Below are 15,389 nucleotides of genomic sequence, written 5' to 3' on the forward strand. Positions count from 1 at the left end.
TATAAACAGTATAAATGTATTTACTGTCAGTATTAATATTAAAGTATTCATTTATTTAAAAAATATTTTACTGACCCCAAACCTTTGAACGGTTGTTCGCAACATGTCAACAATTAACTACAAATAGACCTATCAATAACATAAAGTTATAAAATGTACCATGTTATCATGCTAATACTATAACACATGACCTGTACTGTAACAGCATAGCAGGCAGCGACCGGATCATTTAGTCCGTAGGAGTCGATTCGTGAACGAATCAGTTCGATTTGTCTAATTCAGGGACGGCTACTGTCCTGTATTTCAGCTCCAACTTGCCTCAACACAGTTTCTAGTATGCCTAGTAAGACCTTGATTAGCGGGTTCAAGTGTGTTTAATTGGGGTTGGGGGAGCTGAACTCTGCAGGAGCAGTATTGGACACTACTGGTCAAATTCTTTTAAAGCACCCGACTCAAAAGAACGATTCGCTCAAGAATCGAATTGATCCGTGTCACAACTGACTCCAATGATTCGTTTGCAACGATTCTCCAGAAATATTATTAGTGGCTAAAATTTCACAACAAACACCTTTAAATTCCACATCAGCAGCTGCATCTATCCATAAAACTATAACTACAGAGTCGACTGACACCTAGTGGTTTTTTGTGCGTGTAGTAAAGCGCACTGAACCTACAGCTTAAACCTCCTACAGGCAGATGGCGCCAGAGCCGCAGTAAAACAATCCTCCGTAAAGAAATCACCGTAGAAACAGCAGGCTGACAGAAGGGAAGATGGCGGCGACAATGCTGAGGTCGCTCTCCAGACTCGGACGTCCTTCAGTCATATTAAACAATAATATCAGCACCCCAGCTTGTGCTCTGCTTCAGAAGAGGTACACACATTACAGTCACCAATACAGTCTAATTTAAGCGTTGGTTTAGTTTGATAGCGCGGCTTGCTTCTGGCAATGTTATCAGGATTAGATAATCAGTATTTATGCAACTTGGAGTTTTTTTGACATTTGACATGTACAATATTACAAAACTGTCCCTCTTATAATAATACTTATTATTGCATGACATTATTTGTTAATAATTTCCCTCCTCCACCAATGTTTTGATCAATTGCTGAAAATGAGCATGTAAGTTAGCCGGTGGAGGTGAAACATGAACAGTAAAGAAACAACTCTTAAGTTATGGATTTATTTTTGTCTTCTTTTCTTTCAATTACGTGTACATCTGCTTTGCTTTGTATGTTTTGAAATGTCTACCAACGCAAACATCTTAATATCTGTAGATAAAGTGGTCCAAAATGTATTGAAGCCATACATTAAAATGTTTGAATGTCATTGCATTAGATAACAACATATCAAACCAAATGGCGTTTATTTTTAAGAAAAAGAGCACAAGCACCGTTTTCCAGCAAAACATTCCATTCAAATGTGTTTTAATTTTCAAACAGTATATTTCAAAATTTAAGACAAAGTTTTGGGCACTTTTTAAAGAGACATGCTTAAAGGGATAGTTCTCCCAAAAATGAAAATTCTGTCATTAATTACTCACCCTCATGTCGTTACAAACCCGTAAGACTTTCGTTCGATTTCAGAATATAAATTAAAGTTTTTACATTCTGTTCCTCCATTGAGAGCTACGCAACTGACACTTTGATGCTTCAAAAGGTTCATAAATAGATCGTAAAACTATGAAATGAGCGGTCTAGTCCAATTTTTCTGAAGAAACTTGATCGCTTTATGTGATTGAATTTAGGCTTTTATTCACTTATAAACATCCATCAACTCACACAGTTATGGTAAACAGAAGCTCAAGCATGTTTGCTTGACACGTGTTCATTCTCGTGTGTTAAGCAGTACGTTTGAGCTTCCACAAGAGGTTTGATCTCAGCTTCTGTTTATGTTCACTGATCAATGTTTACATGTGAATGAAAGCCTGAATTCAATCTGTTCATCATAAAAAACGGTCGAATCTCTTCGGAAATTTTGGGCTAAACCACTCAATTCATATGGATTAGTTTTACGATCTCTTTATGAGCTTTTTGAAGTATCAAAGTTTCAGTTGTGTAGCTGTCAACGTAGGCATAAATCGGCTCATATTTAATGATGCCCCAAAATAGGCAGTTAAAAAAAATAATAAAAAAAAATCTATGAGGTATTTTGAGCTGAAACTTCAGACACATTCAGGGGACACCTTAGACTTCTATTACATCTTGTAAAAAAAAAAACGTTCGATGGCACCTTTAAAAAGGTCTTCATCTGTGTTCCGAAGAAGAACGAAAGTCTTACAGGTGTGGAATGACATGAGGGTGAGTAATTAATGACAGAATTTAATTTTTGGGTGAATTAACCCTTTAAGTGTAGCTTACAAATATATAATGAGGCCACTGTGTAAAAGCTGACGCCTTGTAATTTGTGAACTCGCACATCTTGTTCTTGAAGTTTGAGCATACATCTCTGTCAATAAAAAACAATGCGTTTCTTTTCTGCCTGCTCAGGCTGAAGCAATGGCAGCCAGATGTGGAGTGGACAGAGCAGTACGCTGGAGCTGTGATGTACCCCAGTGTCATCACTGAGAAGTGGGCACCTCCACCTTGGAACGGTTGGTTTGATTTTATGTGACTTAAATATGTACACAATCAGCATGCAGATCCAACCACAATATCGAAAAGATCTTCACCTCTTTCAGATAAGGACCCACCAGCAGAGAAGGAGGTGTCCAACCTCACCATCAACTTCGGACCTCAGCACCCAGCGGCTCATGGAGTGCTGCGTCTGGTGATGGAGCTCAGCGGAGAGTCGGTCAAGAAATGCGACCCTCACATCGGCCTCCTCCACCGCGGCACGGAGAAACTAATTGAGTACAAGACTTATTTACAGGTACTTAAGAATTGCAAACCCTGAAGCATGACACTGTAATATCAACTGAGTGTGCAAATATGTAGTTTCTATTCTAAAATACGAGGAAGTAAAAATTGAACAAGGAAGCAATGAAGGAGGTTGATATGAAGATGTAAAATGAACAGACTGAGAACTTTATCATATTAGATAAAAGTTATGTGGACAAAGTTTTCCTTTTGGGACATTTTCAATATCACAATATATTTTTTTTGCAATACTCAGCATACATAGTGTTTAAAATCGCAATAATATTGCACTGTGAAATAAGAACCATGTTAATATCATATCGTGGGATCCCTACTGCTTCCTGGGTAACATGAATAAACAGCCACATAATTGATGGAAAGATTTATAAATGTAGATATATTATCGGCCAGCCCTTTTAATAAAGTGGGATTCCCCGATAAGTATGTCCGACTTTATCCACATACATATAGTATTCTAACAGAAAGTGATACATACTATATATAGCATCTCAATGGCTTGATTGCATCTGTCATCGCAAAATTTAAGCTTATGTTATAGCTTTGCTCTAATATGCTAAATGCCACTATAACACCGTTTCCTCCTAACCCGATGCGATGTGACTCAGCGACATGATAAAAGGTATCTTTTTGCATGTTAATCAGAGTTTTTGTCCTAAAGACCCACAACGGCGATACCCATTCTGTTTCTATTTTAAAAATGGTTTCTGTTTTTACGACGCAACGGCTCAAATAACATACAAAATATGACAACGATTATCTCAGTTACTGACTATGTGCTTTATTTACTGTTAAAAGCATCAAATGCGATTTTGAATATAATTTTGTGTGCACGTTACAGCCGTGCTGAAAGTGACAATGGATAATTCACTTCACAAATAATTCAATTCACAAATCTTGAAAACAAATTAAAGGAAACAATGACATTCATAATGTCAACTTAGTGCGGACAAGCAAGTGTATTCTATGACAAAGATTGTTTCAGTCACTCAGTATGCATGAGTGTTTTTTATTTATTTTACTCGTGCAAGCAGAGTAAAACAGGTGTATTACTGAGTCTTCGGTATCTTAGGATAAGTGATATCTGGTTGTAAAAATAAAATTAATTTAAAAATACATAAATATGTGAAGGGTATATACAGTTATTTTAAACCAATTTATGCTTTAATAACACTGCTCTAAGTATTTACAGTAATCTAATTTTTACAGTAATCTTACTGTCAAAAACACCTACATATATAAAAAAACAGCACAAAAGCATAACAGCAAATAATTTTTTGAGCATGAAAATAAAAAACATAAAAAATTATATTAAATCTAACTCTAACTTCATGGCAATGAAGCTCAAATCCAGCATTATCAGCCTGCACACTGGTGAAGAAAGAAGTTCTGTCATATGTTATTTATTTACTTTTCCTGCTGTTTTAGGTTTTTGCTGTAGTATCGTTTAAGTATCGGTATCGTGATATTTAAGTTAGGTATCGTATCGAAGTCAAATTTTGGTATCGTGACAACACTATTATCGCTGGAATCTTATTGAATCTGGTTAGGACGCGGTGTAATGCATGAAAATATTGAAAACACTATACAAATTAATTTGACTTGACTTAAAATCCAGTGTTTCTGCATAGTCTGAAAATTTGAGTATTAAGGGCTGAGCTATATACACAATATAGCGCAACCTTTAATGCTATAATGAAACAATTACTACTTATTAAATAAAAATATTTAGGAACACACATCTTTATAAAAAAAATATTCAAATCAAATTCATTAAATGCTGTTCTTTTACTAGAAAATATAGTCCTTGATAGGGCTAATAGGGCACAATAACTGGTTAAGAAGTGTATAATACTGTGGTACTGTGAATGAATGTACAGCTGAAAGGTTGAGAAGCTAAAATATCCTTTTTACATCGCATCTATTTTGTTTTGCTGGGCTTTGAGGGTTTGTGTGCTGTTAGATTGGTGTTTGTTTGCTGGAATGGTTGCCTAGTAATGCAAAAATATCTGGCTTAATAATTTCAGTTCCTGTAGCTCAAACAGTAGATTGTTGTACTCTATTGATAAAATTATCTCTTTAATGCAATATAAGTCACTTAGGATAAAACTGTCTGCCCAATTTATGAAGTTGAACTTAAATTATAGAAATATAATGCAAACTTTTAGCTCTATTTTTAGTCATTTAAGCTGTCAAATCTGTGCTGGTATATGATGCTATATGATTTATTCGGTTGTCTGTGATTTAATATTATTGGCTCTAATGTTGTCTTGTGTGTTTGTGTTGTTGCAGGCACTTCCATACTTCGACAGGCTTGACTACGTGTCCATGATGTGTAATGAGCAGGCATATTCTCTAGCTGTAGAAAAGCTTCTTAACATTCAGGCTCCGCCCCGTGCACAGTGGATCAGAGGTGAGGAACAAAAACTAAAACACTTTCAATCTGATTTGCACTCACAAAATTAGATTTAAACCCAAATTTAAAGTCCATTTTGCTAAAACAAATCCCCATAAATAACAGATAACTGTAATAGTTCCACAATGAATTGAGTTTGCATTGATTGTTTATGAATGTGTTTGATTGGCTGTATTAATGCTGCATAATGTGTTATATGGCCTCTGCAGTGCTGTATGGAGAAATGACCCGTATCCTGAACCACATCATGGGCATCACCACCCATGCACTTGACATCGGAGCCATGACTCCCTTCTTTTGGATGTTTGAGGAGAGAGAGAAGGTAACGTTTGATTTTTACAGAAAGAAAATTTAAAGGGAATGTTGTAATGGGGTAAAATTTTAAATAATTACTTTAGAAATATAAGTTCATGTTTAGTCTGTTTTTGTTTTCCACTTTATTGGTTTAGAATGTAATGTTTACACTGATGAGCCAAAACATTATGACAAGGCACAGGTGACGTGAATGTTTCCACAAGGCCACATATTAAGGTCAGTATAGATTAGATGTAAGCAAACAATCAGTTCTTGTAATCAGTGTGTTGGATAATTGGATTCAGGAGAAATGGGCAGGAATAAAGATCTAAGCAACTTTGACAATGGCCAAATTGTTATGGCAAGGTGACCGGGTCAGAGTATCTCTGAAACGGCAAGGCTTGTGGGTTGCTCCCAGTCAGCAGTGGTGAGTACTTACAACAGTGGTCAGAGGAGGGACAAACCACAAACCGGCAACAAGGTGACGGGCATCCAAGGCTCAATGATGCATGAGGGCAACGAAGGCTATCCCGTCTGGTCCAAGCCAAAAGATGGTCTACTGTGGCAGAAGTCATACAGAAGTTTAACAATGGTTATGGGTGGAAGCTGCAGACCAATCAGAGTGCCTATGATGACCCCTGTCCACCAGTGAAAGCATCTATAATGGGCACGTGAGTGTCGAAACTTGACCTTGGAGCAGTAAAAGGTCACCTGGTCCGACGAGTCCTGTTTTTTTTGTTTTTTTTTACATCACATGGACGGCTGTGTACGTGTCTGCCATTTACACTGGGGTAGTGATGGCACCAGGATGCACTATAGGACAAGCCGGTGGAGGTACTGTGAAGCTCTGGCAATGTTCTGCTGGAAAACCATGGGTCCGGCCATTCATGTGGATGCAGATTTGACACATGCCACTTACCTAATATGTTGGTGACCAGTTACACCCCCTTATGACAATGGTGATCCCTGGTGGAAGTGGCCTCTTTCAGCAGAATAATGCACCCTGACACACTGCACACATGATGAAGATTTCAAGGTGTTTCCCTGGCCTCCAAATTCCCCAGAACTCAATCCAATTGAGCATCTGTGGGATGTGTTGGACCAGCAAGTTCGATCCATGGCGGATCCATCTCTACCTACAGGACATGAAGGATCTGCTGCTAAAGTCTTGGTGTCAGATACCACAGGACAACTTTAGGGGTCTTCTAGAGTCCATGCCTCAGCAGGTCAGCACTGTTTTGGTTGCATGCGGAAGACCAACAGCATAATTAGGCAGGTGGATATAATGTTTTGGCGCATCTGTGTTTATTTTAACCCTTTTTTGCATATATAGATTCTTCAGTTTGCACATTAGGGAGGATGTAATAATTTGTTTTAAAATAAAATACTAAAAAAAAAAAAAAAATCTGGCTTTTTTTAATCTGATTAAACAACAAATAATCTTTAGTTGCAGCCTAGTACAAGATTATACTAAACTGTTGGTTGTTTGTGTGGAACCTAGTTATCATTCAATTGGCTGTTTGTTGGTATCTTGCAGATGTTTGAGTTCTATGAGAGAGTGTCTGGAGCCAGGATGCATGCTGCATACGTCAGACCCGGTGGAGTTCATCAGGTATGATTTGATGAACATTAGCTGTTTCCATACACTTATTTTTAATGCGAATTTTGGGATATCACATACAAAACGTTGGATGAAAATGCCAAGATGCACATGAATTCTAAAAATGAGCATAAAAACATAAATTACAATGGGGACATATTGACAGAAGAAATCCCTTGATGTGGAAAAAAAAAAAACCTCAAGTGACTTTGTCTCAACAGTAGATGTGATTGGATAACTGGACTAGCCAGCGAACCAATCACATTGCACAGCATCTGAAATGTTGGTTTGAAAAGTCTGTCATCAAAATCTTTGAGTATAAATACCTTCCAGAAGCATCTCACCTGATTGCGTTCACCAACACCAGCATCCGAACACAAGATAACATGACAGCGTTTATTGTGTTTCGTCTGTGCGCTCTGAGACACTAGTCATTTATAATGTAGGAAAAAAAGAGCCACAGTTTCTTCCCCGTTTGCAGCAACTTCAATTTTTTTATTACGGATATTTTGCCCCACTTTCCCAGTAAGTGGCGATTGTGTTCTCTTTATTCCAAATGTTTTATGAGATATTCCAATTTTGCATCTTTGGATGGATGGCTACTGTCATTCTAACTGAAAAAACTGTATCATGTCTGTTTATTCTGAAATGTTATAACTTAGTCTGCCTCAACTTGCTGATCAATTTTTTTTTTTTTTTTCGCAGGACTTGCCTCTTGGTCTCATGGACGACATCTATGAATGGTGCAAGAATTTCTCTATTCGCATTGATGAAGTTGAGGAAGTATGTGCACCGAAATGCAACCGGTTTATTATTAAATATATCTAATATGTGATATTTGTCTTACTGAGCATGTAGATTAGTGGTTTTTTTTTTTTCAAAATGCACATTTTCATTTAATCGGCAGTAATATGTGGAGTTTCTAAATGAATACATCTGCCGATATGGTTTCAGATGCTGACTAATAATCGTATCTGGAAGAACCGAACTGTTGGCATTGGTGTTATTAGTGCAGAGGATGCACTCAATTATGGCTTCAGGTAAAACAATGTAATATTATGAAGTGAATCTGATTGGTCAGAGCTGCAGCTCAAGTGTCTCGCTCTCTTTCACCCACATGCACAGACATTGCTATAGTAGATGATCAGTAAGCTGAGAAAGACCCAATTTATTTATAAATCAAACCCAAACAGGAACAAAAGCGAAGTCATTTGCGTTAAGACATTTAGATGTAAATATTTGTAAGTGATGTGAAAAATCACCCACAAGTCACCTGCAACGTTGTATGTGTGAGATTTTAACACAGAGTATCTTTACAATTGTCAGTGTGTGAGGAAAATTATTATTAATAATGATAACGATGATGAAAATAATAACTTGTTAATTATAATTTATAATTAGAATTTTAATAATAAATTAATAAATAGAAACGTTTACAGTTAATACTTCTCAGTATTCAAGTTTATACAGAGAATAATATGGGTTTTTTTGTGTGTGTGAGACATATCAAGAGCATCATTGCATAATTTACATTGTCATCCACTCAAATTAGTCATATTATTTAGTTTAGTTTTTTGCAATTAAATATTTTAATAGATTGATAGCCCTTTATATTTTCATCTAAATCAATTAAAGGTCTTCCTTCTTCAGCTATAATACAATAAAATACAGTCCCTGACTACATAATAACATCATTCATTCAAGTTAAACACCACAGCAGTTACTATATCTGGTGTTTTAGCAACTCATTGGTTTTGAGGGCATGATAATGACAGAATATTAATTTTTTGGTTGAACTATCCCTTTAAAATTTGTGTATCTGAAGTTGTTAATTATATACAGCCACCTGATTGATGTTCACTGAGGATGTACATTTTATCCAGTAACTGAACTTTATTGAACGGATTTTTGAATTGTTCTCGATCTCTTTCAGCGGAGTGATGCTCAGAGGTTCTGGTATTAAATGGGATCTGAGGAAGAGTCAACCATACGACAAATACGACGAGGTGGAGTTTGACGTGGCCATTGGAAGTAATGGCGACTGCTATGACAGGTGACCACTCATGTCAATGTTTTGTTTTAGACTGGGTTTAAGAGTTTCAGGAAGCTCTGAATGACAGGAAATCTAAATGCGACCACAGGCTATAAATTGGTCTTATGCTTCGCTTGGCGTTTTCACCACATGAGCTGATCATATCACATGTGAAATGTGGCGATGAGTGCAGCATAAAAAAGATAAAATGTGTTGTGAAAACTTGAGTTCATCCGACCAAATATGACATTTCACATTAAGAATTTATACCACTAAATATCATTATATCACACATTGTTTTTTTTTATTACCAGGAAAAAGCATTGCCTTCAAATATAGAACGAGATGCCAATATTCCTATGCTTTTTTAATATTAGATTTTATTAGTGACAGTCATGAACTTTCAGATATCTGTGCCGAATGGAGGAAATGAGACAGTCTCTGCGTATCATGCATCAGTGTCTCAACAAAATGCCTGCTGGAGAGATTAAGGTAGATGACGCTAAAATAGCCCCACCCAAAAGATCTGAAATGAAGGTAAGATGTGTTTTCATATGTATCTTGTTCAAATGGCAAGAAATGTGATTTAAAGGTGCAGCATGCCATTTCTGCACCAATAATGTCACCAAATGACTTTTTTCTGAACACACTTCATTTTCCTTTGGTCAGTCATATAGTCTTGCCCCCTTGAGCCATTTTTCTTTGTTAAGATGCTCAATGTTTTGAAGCACCACAGTGTTAAACAACATTCAATGGCTTAATTTTAATTTTCTCTTCATATTACATGGACCCGTTTCACACACTGTGATGCGTTTTCAGTTAATGACATTGCAAATCTAGTAAAGTTTTTCATATATTCATTTAAAAAAATTAATACATAATAAATGCATAAATTAATACATACACAAAAAAGGGAGTGATGGCAAATTTGTCATTATTCCCTCACTCTCTCTCCCTCTCTCTCTCTCTCCTGTCGTCTCCTGTTCACTACTATAGAAGTTTACCCAAAAATGACGACTTCTGCTTCTGAAAACCACATAAATGTGAAAAGGGTCCATTATGATATGAGAAAAAATGTATATTATATATCATAAGCATGTTCAAATGTTTTCATGTTTGTGTCCTATAATGTAAACTAGCGCCCCTCTCGTCCTGTGATGTGTTTTGTTTTCATGCAGATGTCAATGGAATCTCTCATTCATCACTTTAAGCTGTACACCGAGGGCTACCAAGTTCCTCCAGGAGCCACGTACACCGCTGTAGAGGCACCAAAGGTGAGTGTGACACGTATGAGTGGTATCGATTCAGAAGTCCCAATTCAATTTGATTTTCAAGGTCTCAATTCGATTTAGATTTTCAGATTTGATTCTCAATTTATTTATTTTGCCCGACACAAAAAAATAATGAATGAATAAAATAGTTATTGTTTTTGACCCATGAATAGCCTGCCTATATTGTGATAAATAAGGTTATGACACCCAATACTTTAGATACAGTGAAATTTAACATTAAAATTCTTTCTCTACTGCTTACCATAACCGTAACAGAATATGTTTACCGAGATACTCGCAAAGGTGGAGATTTTTAGATAAATTTGTGTGAATTTGTCCGTTTCGATGCAAGGAGAGGTGAAAGAGAATTAATTTTCTTATTTGGACGCTGTCTGAGGCACGCAGCTCTGAGCTCTCCGGGGGGGTGTGACGCGCACACAAAACTTCTCACACCGCGCCTGAGTTCTCTTTCACTTCAATGCTTATATTGGGAAAGCTTGAAAACGCGTGCAAATGATAAACTTTAATGACCATGCAGCGCTGGCCAGATCGGGAAACTGACAGTTCCTTCAACTGTCTGGAACGTCTTTCACGCTGAAAGGCGCAGCTGCATCCGTTCAGCACTAAATGAATGACACCGGCCCGCTGTAACATTACGCAAGGTAAATAAGAGGATGATGTCTAGTGGAGAAGACTAGTAATAAGTTTAACGTCAATCAGATATTATGTTCAGTGTTTGCGGAAATAAATACAGAAAAAATCGTTACATGGCTTTTGAAAATCGATATCGTATCGACCACATTTTAAAATACGATTAAGCGAAAAATCAAATTTTTTTTGCCCAGCCCTACGTATGAGCACGCCTTGACCTGCAGACCATCACTGTTCTCAAGAGAAATTTTTGCATTCGCCACGGGAGCGGTGTTCAGTGGTTTTTGGTCTTTTCATCCAACATGGTCAGGTTTCTGGCAAATTTGTAACAAAGCATGCACATGTGGGGAATGTGGGTTTTAAAGTTGTTGGGTCTGTGGTGCTGCGTAAAGGTACTTTTTTGTGGTGCTGTTTTTATTCAGCAATGCCGCAACACAGCACGACCAGTCTGATTCCCATCTCTTATGATCTGGTTATTTTCAGTCAATCAGATAAATACAATGCAACCAGTGTATTTTACTTTTGATATGTTGTACTTCTGCTGAAATCTGAACTGATCTCGTAATTTGGCAACCGACTGCCGATTAATCCACGTTTTTTTTTTTTTTTTTTTTTAACTTTTTAATATAAGTATATGACTATTATACTGGACTTAAGAGGAATCAGATCCAGAATTGTTATATATTCCCACAATTCCCTTTTTGCTACAGGGTGAGTTTGGTGTGTATCTGGTGTCTGACGGGTCAAGCAGGCCTTACCGCTGCAAGATCAAGGCACCTGGCTTTGCTCACTTGGTAATTAAATCAGTTTACTATTATGATTTTAGTTATTGTTAATGCACTCACCAAAAAAAAAATACATATTATAATATAATCTTTGTAAATAATAAAAAGTACATACACTGCAATTCAAAAGTGTGGGGTAAGAAAGATCTTTTATCTTTTTGAAAGAAGTCTCTTATGCTCACCAAGGCTGCATTTATTTGATCAAAAATACAGTAAAAACAATAATATTGTGAAATATTATAATTTAATTGTTTATATATAAAAATAAATATTTATATTTATAATATATTTTAAAATGTTATCTTCATTTTTTGTGCAAAACTCAAGTCTTCAGAGTTTAAGAAATATTGATTATCAATGTTGAAAACAGTTGTTCTGCTTACATTTTGTAGAAGCCATGATTCACTTTTTCAGGATTGTCAGCATTTGTGTATGATTTTAATGCACTGTTGTTAAATAAAGGTATTGATTCCTTTTTCTTCCCAAAAAAAAAAAAAAAAAAAGTCATAGTCAAATTTAATACAGTCATAGTGTCCCCAACCTTTTGAATAGTAGTGTATGTAAAAAGGCTGCAAATACTGCAGGTTTGATCTTTTTTTTTTTCCTTTTTTTTTTTCTGTTTTTCACAGGCTGGTTTAGATAAAATGTCTAAAGGACACATGCTTGCAGATGTGGTGGCAATCATTGGTAAGAACTAGTTTTTCACTATTATAGTTCAACATCTCAGTTCTGTCTGTTTTTTTATATAAACATACAATTTGAGATTTGCTTGTCACATCAGTTTGTTTCACATTAGTTTGAAGTAATAAAATTAAATAAAAAGGCCTCTGACACTTGATCACTTTAAATATGTATCCTGCATGTTCTGCGTGTCGCTTTGTGAATTAATGGCGTAGACGCGTGGTTTCATTTACCACACACACTAAAGCATGCGTGACGCTCACTTTGTTTTTCAACCTCTGCCGCCTCGCTTATATGAGGACATGAATGCATGAACTTCATCTCCAGAGCCGCTTTGAGAGTCACTTCATGACATTTTACCATTTCATTTGAGAAATTAGAAGAAAAACTTATCATAAATCTTAATATTTACATATACATATACACGCAGAAACACACAGAAACTCAAAGGTCTTTACGGCAACCCGTCAAAATAAAAGTTTGGTTTAACTTGAAATTGTGACAAATATATTACTATTGTACAGCAGAATGTAGCTATGTCTCGATGTAATAATAATAAATAAATATTAAATTAATACTAATTAATTATTAGTGTTACTGTTACAATGAAAACATGGAACACAATTTTGTCTTCCATGTTTTAATTTTAACAGTAAAGCTCTGTTGTGCAGCTTTTTGTTTGACAAAAAAAGTTTAATTTAATTTGATCAAAAGATAAATTAATGTTTTATGCCTTTATTTGATTGCCAGAAAAATTAAAATACACAACACAGAATTTCTAATGAAAAAACATTTCATAGGGCCCTAAAAATGTTTTATTAATTGTTGTTTTTATTAATTCAGTTAATTAGAGATGCTTTTTGATTATTAAAATTTAATTAAACCATTGAAATGGAATCCAGAAAACTTAAAACAGAAAACACAAAATTTGGTAAAAGTAAAATGGAATTTTAGAAAAGGAGAAAAAAAAAACATATTTCATAGGGCCCTAAAAATCAAATTTTTGTTAAACCTTTTATTAAATTGTATAAGTTTCATGATTTCAATTAATTACACATGCTTTTTGATTACTAAAATAAAATGAACCATTCAAATAGAGTCCAAAAAATTTAAACTGAGAAAAAAAAACAAAAAACAGAATCCATAAAAATTAAAATGGAATTTGGGGGAAAAAAAATAAAACTGATTTCAAAGGGCCCTAAGCACGAGTTCAACGAGAATGACACAGAGAAACAATATCATTGGAATCACTTTCAGAATGATTTTTTTTTTTTTGCAATTGATGAATGATAAAAACATTGACAGCCAATAAGAATCCATCCTGCTTTAAAGAGCTTGAGCATTTAAAGCTGCAGACAATAAAACTTCAGAATAAACACAACGATATCAACCACTGGTGTGGACGCTAACATAGTTATCATTATTGTTACCATTCTTGGTGTGATCAGAGTCTAGCCAAGTCTAGCTATATCACATTTCTCAAATAAACAGGCACAATGCTCCACAGTTTACACTCTGCTTACCAATATTTTATTCACTGACATTTTCTGTTATTCTTCAAAGACTTCAGTGATCTATTGAGCTTCCACACTTTGATCTTCCTACTTATTTATGTGTACACAAAACCACTGACACTTACATATATGCTGCTTATATAATTATATAATGCTTAGCGGATCATTAATGAACATTTATATAGTTAATGTCATGAAACTTTCATCCAATTTTAATTTTATATGCATTTATTGCTTGTTATTGGCATATTAGTTATAGCAAACTCATAAATGTTGGTCAGTGCAGTGATATTGCTGATTTTAAACATAATGTGTGCATTTCCAATGAATCTACAGTCTATCTGCAGCTAAGAACAGTTTTCATTATAAATGTATCCACTTTATTTTGCAATGCAGAAGTAGGATATTTTCGGTGAAAATGCGACTTCCGATGTATTAGCCGCTTTAGGAGAATAACAAAGTGCAGTAAACGGTAAAACTATTTGCACTACTAGCCAGTGTGTTTGTAATTAAGACAATACATTCAAATAATATAATATTGTAAAAAAAAAGTACCAGTTTGCGATATCAAACGGCAAAACGAGCAGTTTGTACAGCTAAACGTAACTGGAAGAGAACTGACACTGGAAGCCAGACACATTGTTTACAAATGGGCGCACCAGCTCTTACATGAGAAAGAAGTTGGACTGAAGTAATTCAACAGAGGAAGTATAAGAGATATTGCAGTCAGTGGTTTCAGCCTGCCAGTTCCTGTAATAAAGTATTGAACTTTTAGCATTTTTCTTTTGCTTTGCAATGTGTTTCTGAAAAATAAACTGGGATAGGAGAACGTATAAAATGGCAATTTTTGCTACAATATCTTCAGTGTTTCATAACCATTAAGATGATGACCTGTAACAACCTGTTGTCTCTTCCCATAGGCACTCAGGACATCGTGTTTGGTGAAGTGGACCGTTGAGGACGCCGATGGCTGCTCCGAGTGTCTGATTATGATTCTGTCTTTGCAGTCCACTCTAGTGATGTTACGGCAGAAGTTTCTCTTATTTCTCTATGTAAATGCTTATGAAACCTAATAAATATTTTAAAACTTGGGAGAAAAAAAACGCAATTTCTTTTTCTTTAAATTCAGCAGGTGCCTTTTATCTAATGTGACTTGCAAACAAGGAAGTTCACATTACAAGTGCTGCAATGCAACGTTCTGGTCATAAACTATACGCATAATATATATGAAGTAACTCCAATTGAGCAGTTTTTAGAGCATCCATCCACA

General features: G+C 35.6%; 1 protein-coding gene across 1 annotated transcript; it reads left to right on the forward strand.

Annotated features, from left to right (window-relative positions):
• The first annotated feature begins 744 nt into the window (after positions 1-744).
• Positions 745-15,210, forward strand: ndufs2 (NADH:ubiquinone oxidoreductase core subunit S2). The gene is made up of 14 exons (XM_067399686.1): positions 745-872; positions 2,489-2,592; positions 2,680-2,870; positions 5,168-5,288; positions 5,501-5,613; positions 7,123-7,197; positions 7,891-7,968; positions 8,140-8,225; positions 9,119-9,238; positions 9,625-9,754; positions 10,396-10,491; positions 11,850-11,933; positions 12,554-12,611; positions 15,040-15,210. The coding sequence occupies exons 1-14, from the start codon at positions 772-774 to the stop codon at positions 15,075-15,077; spliced, it is 1,395 nt and encodes a 464-aa protein (XP_067255787.1). The 5' UTR covers positions 745-771; the 3' UTR covers positions 15,078-15,210.
• The last annotated feature ends 179 nt before the right edge of the window (positions 15,211-15,389 follow it).

The sequence above is a fragment of the Chanodichthys erythropterus genome, chromosome 11 (assembly GCF_024489055.1).
Source record: "Chanodichthys erythropterus isolate Z2021 chromosome 11, ASM2448905v1, whole genome shotgun sequence".
Lineage (NCBI taxonomy): Eukaryota > Metazoa > Chordata > Actinopteri > Cypriniformes > Xenocyprididae > Chanodichthys > Chanodichthys erythropterus.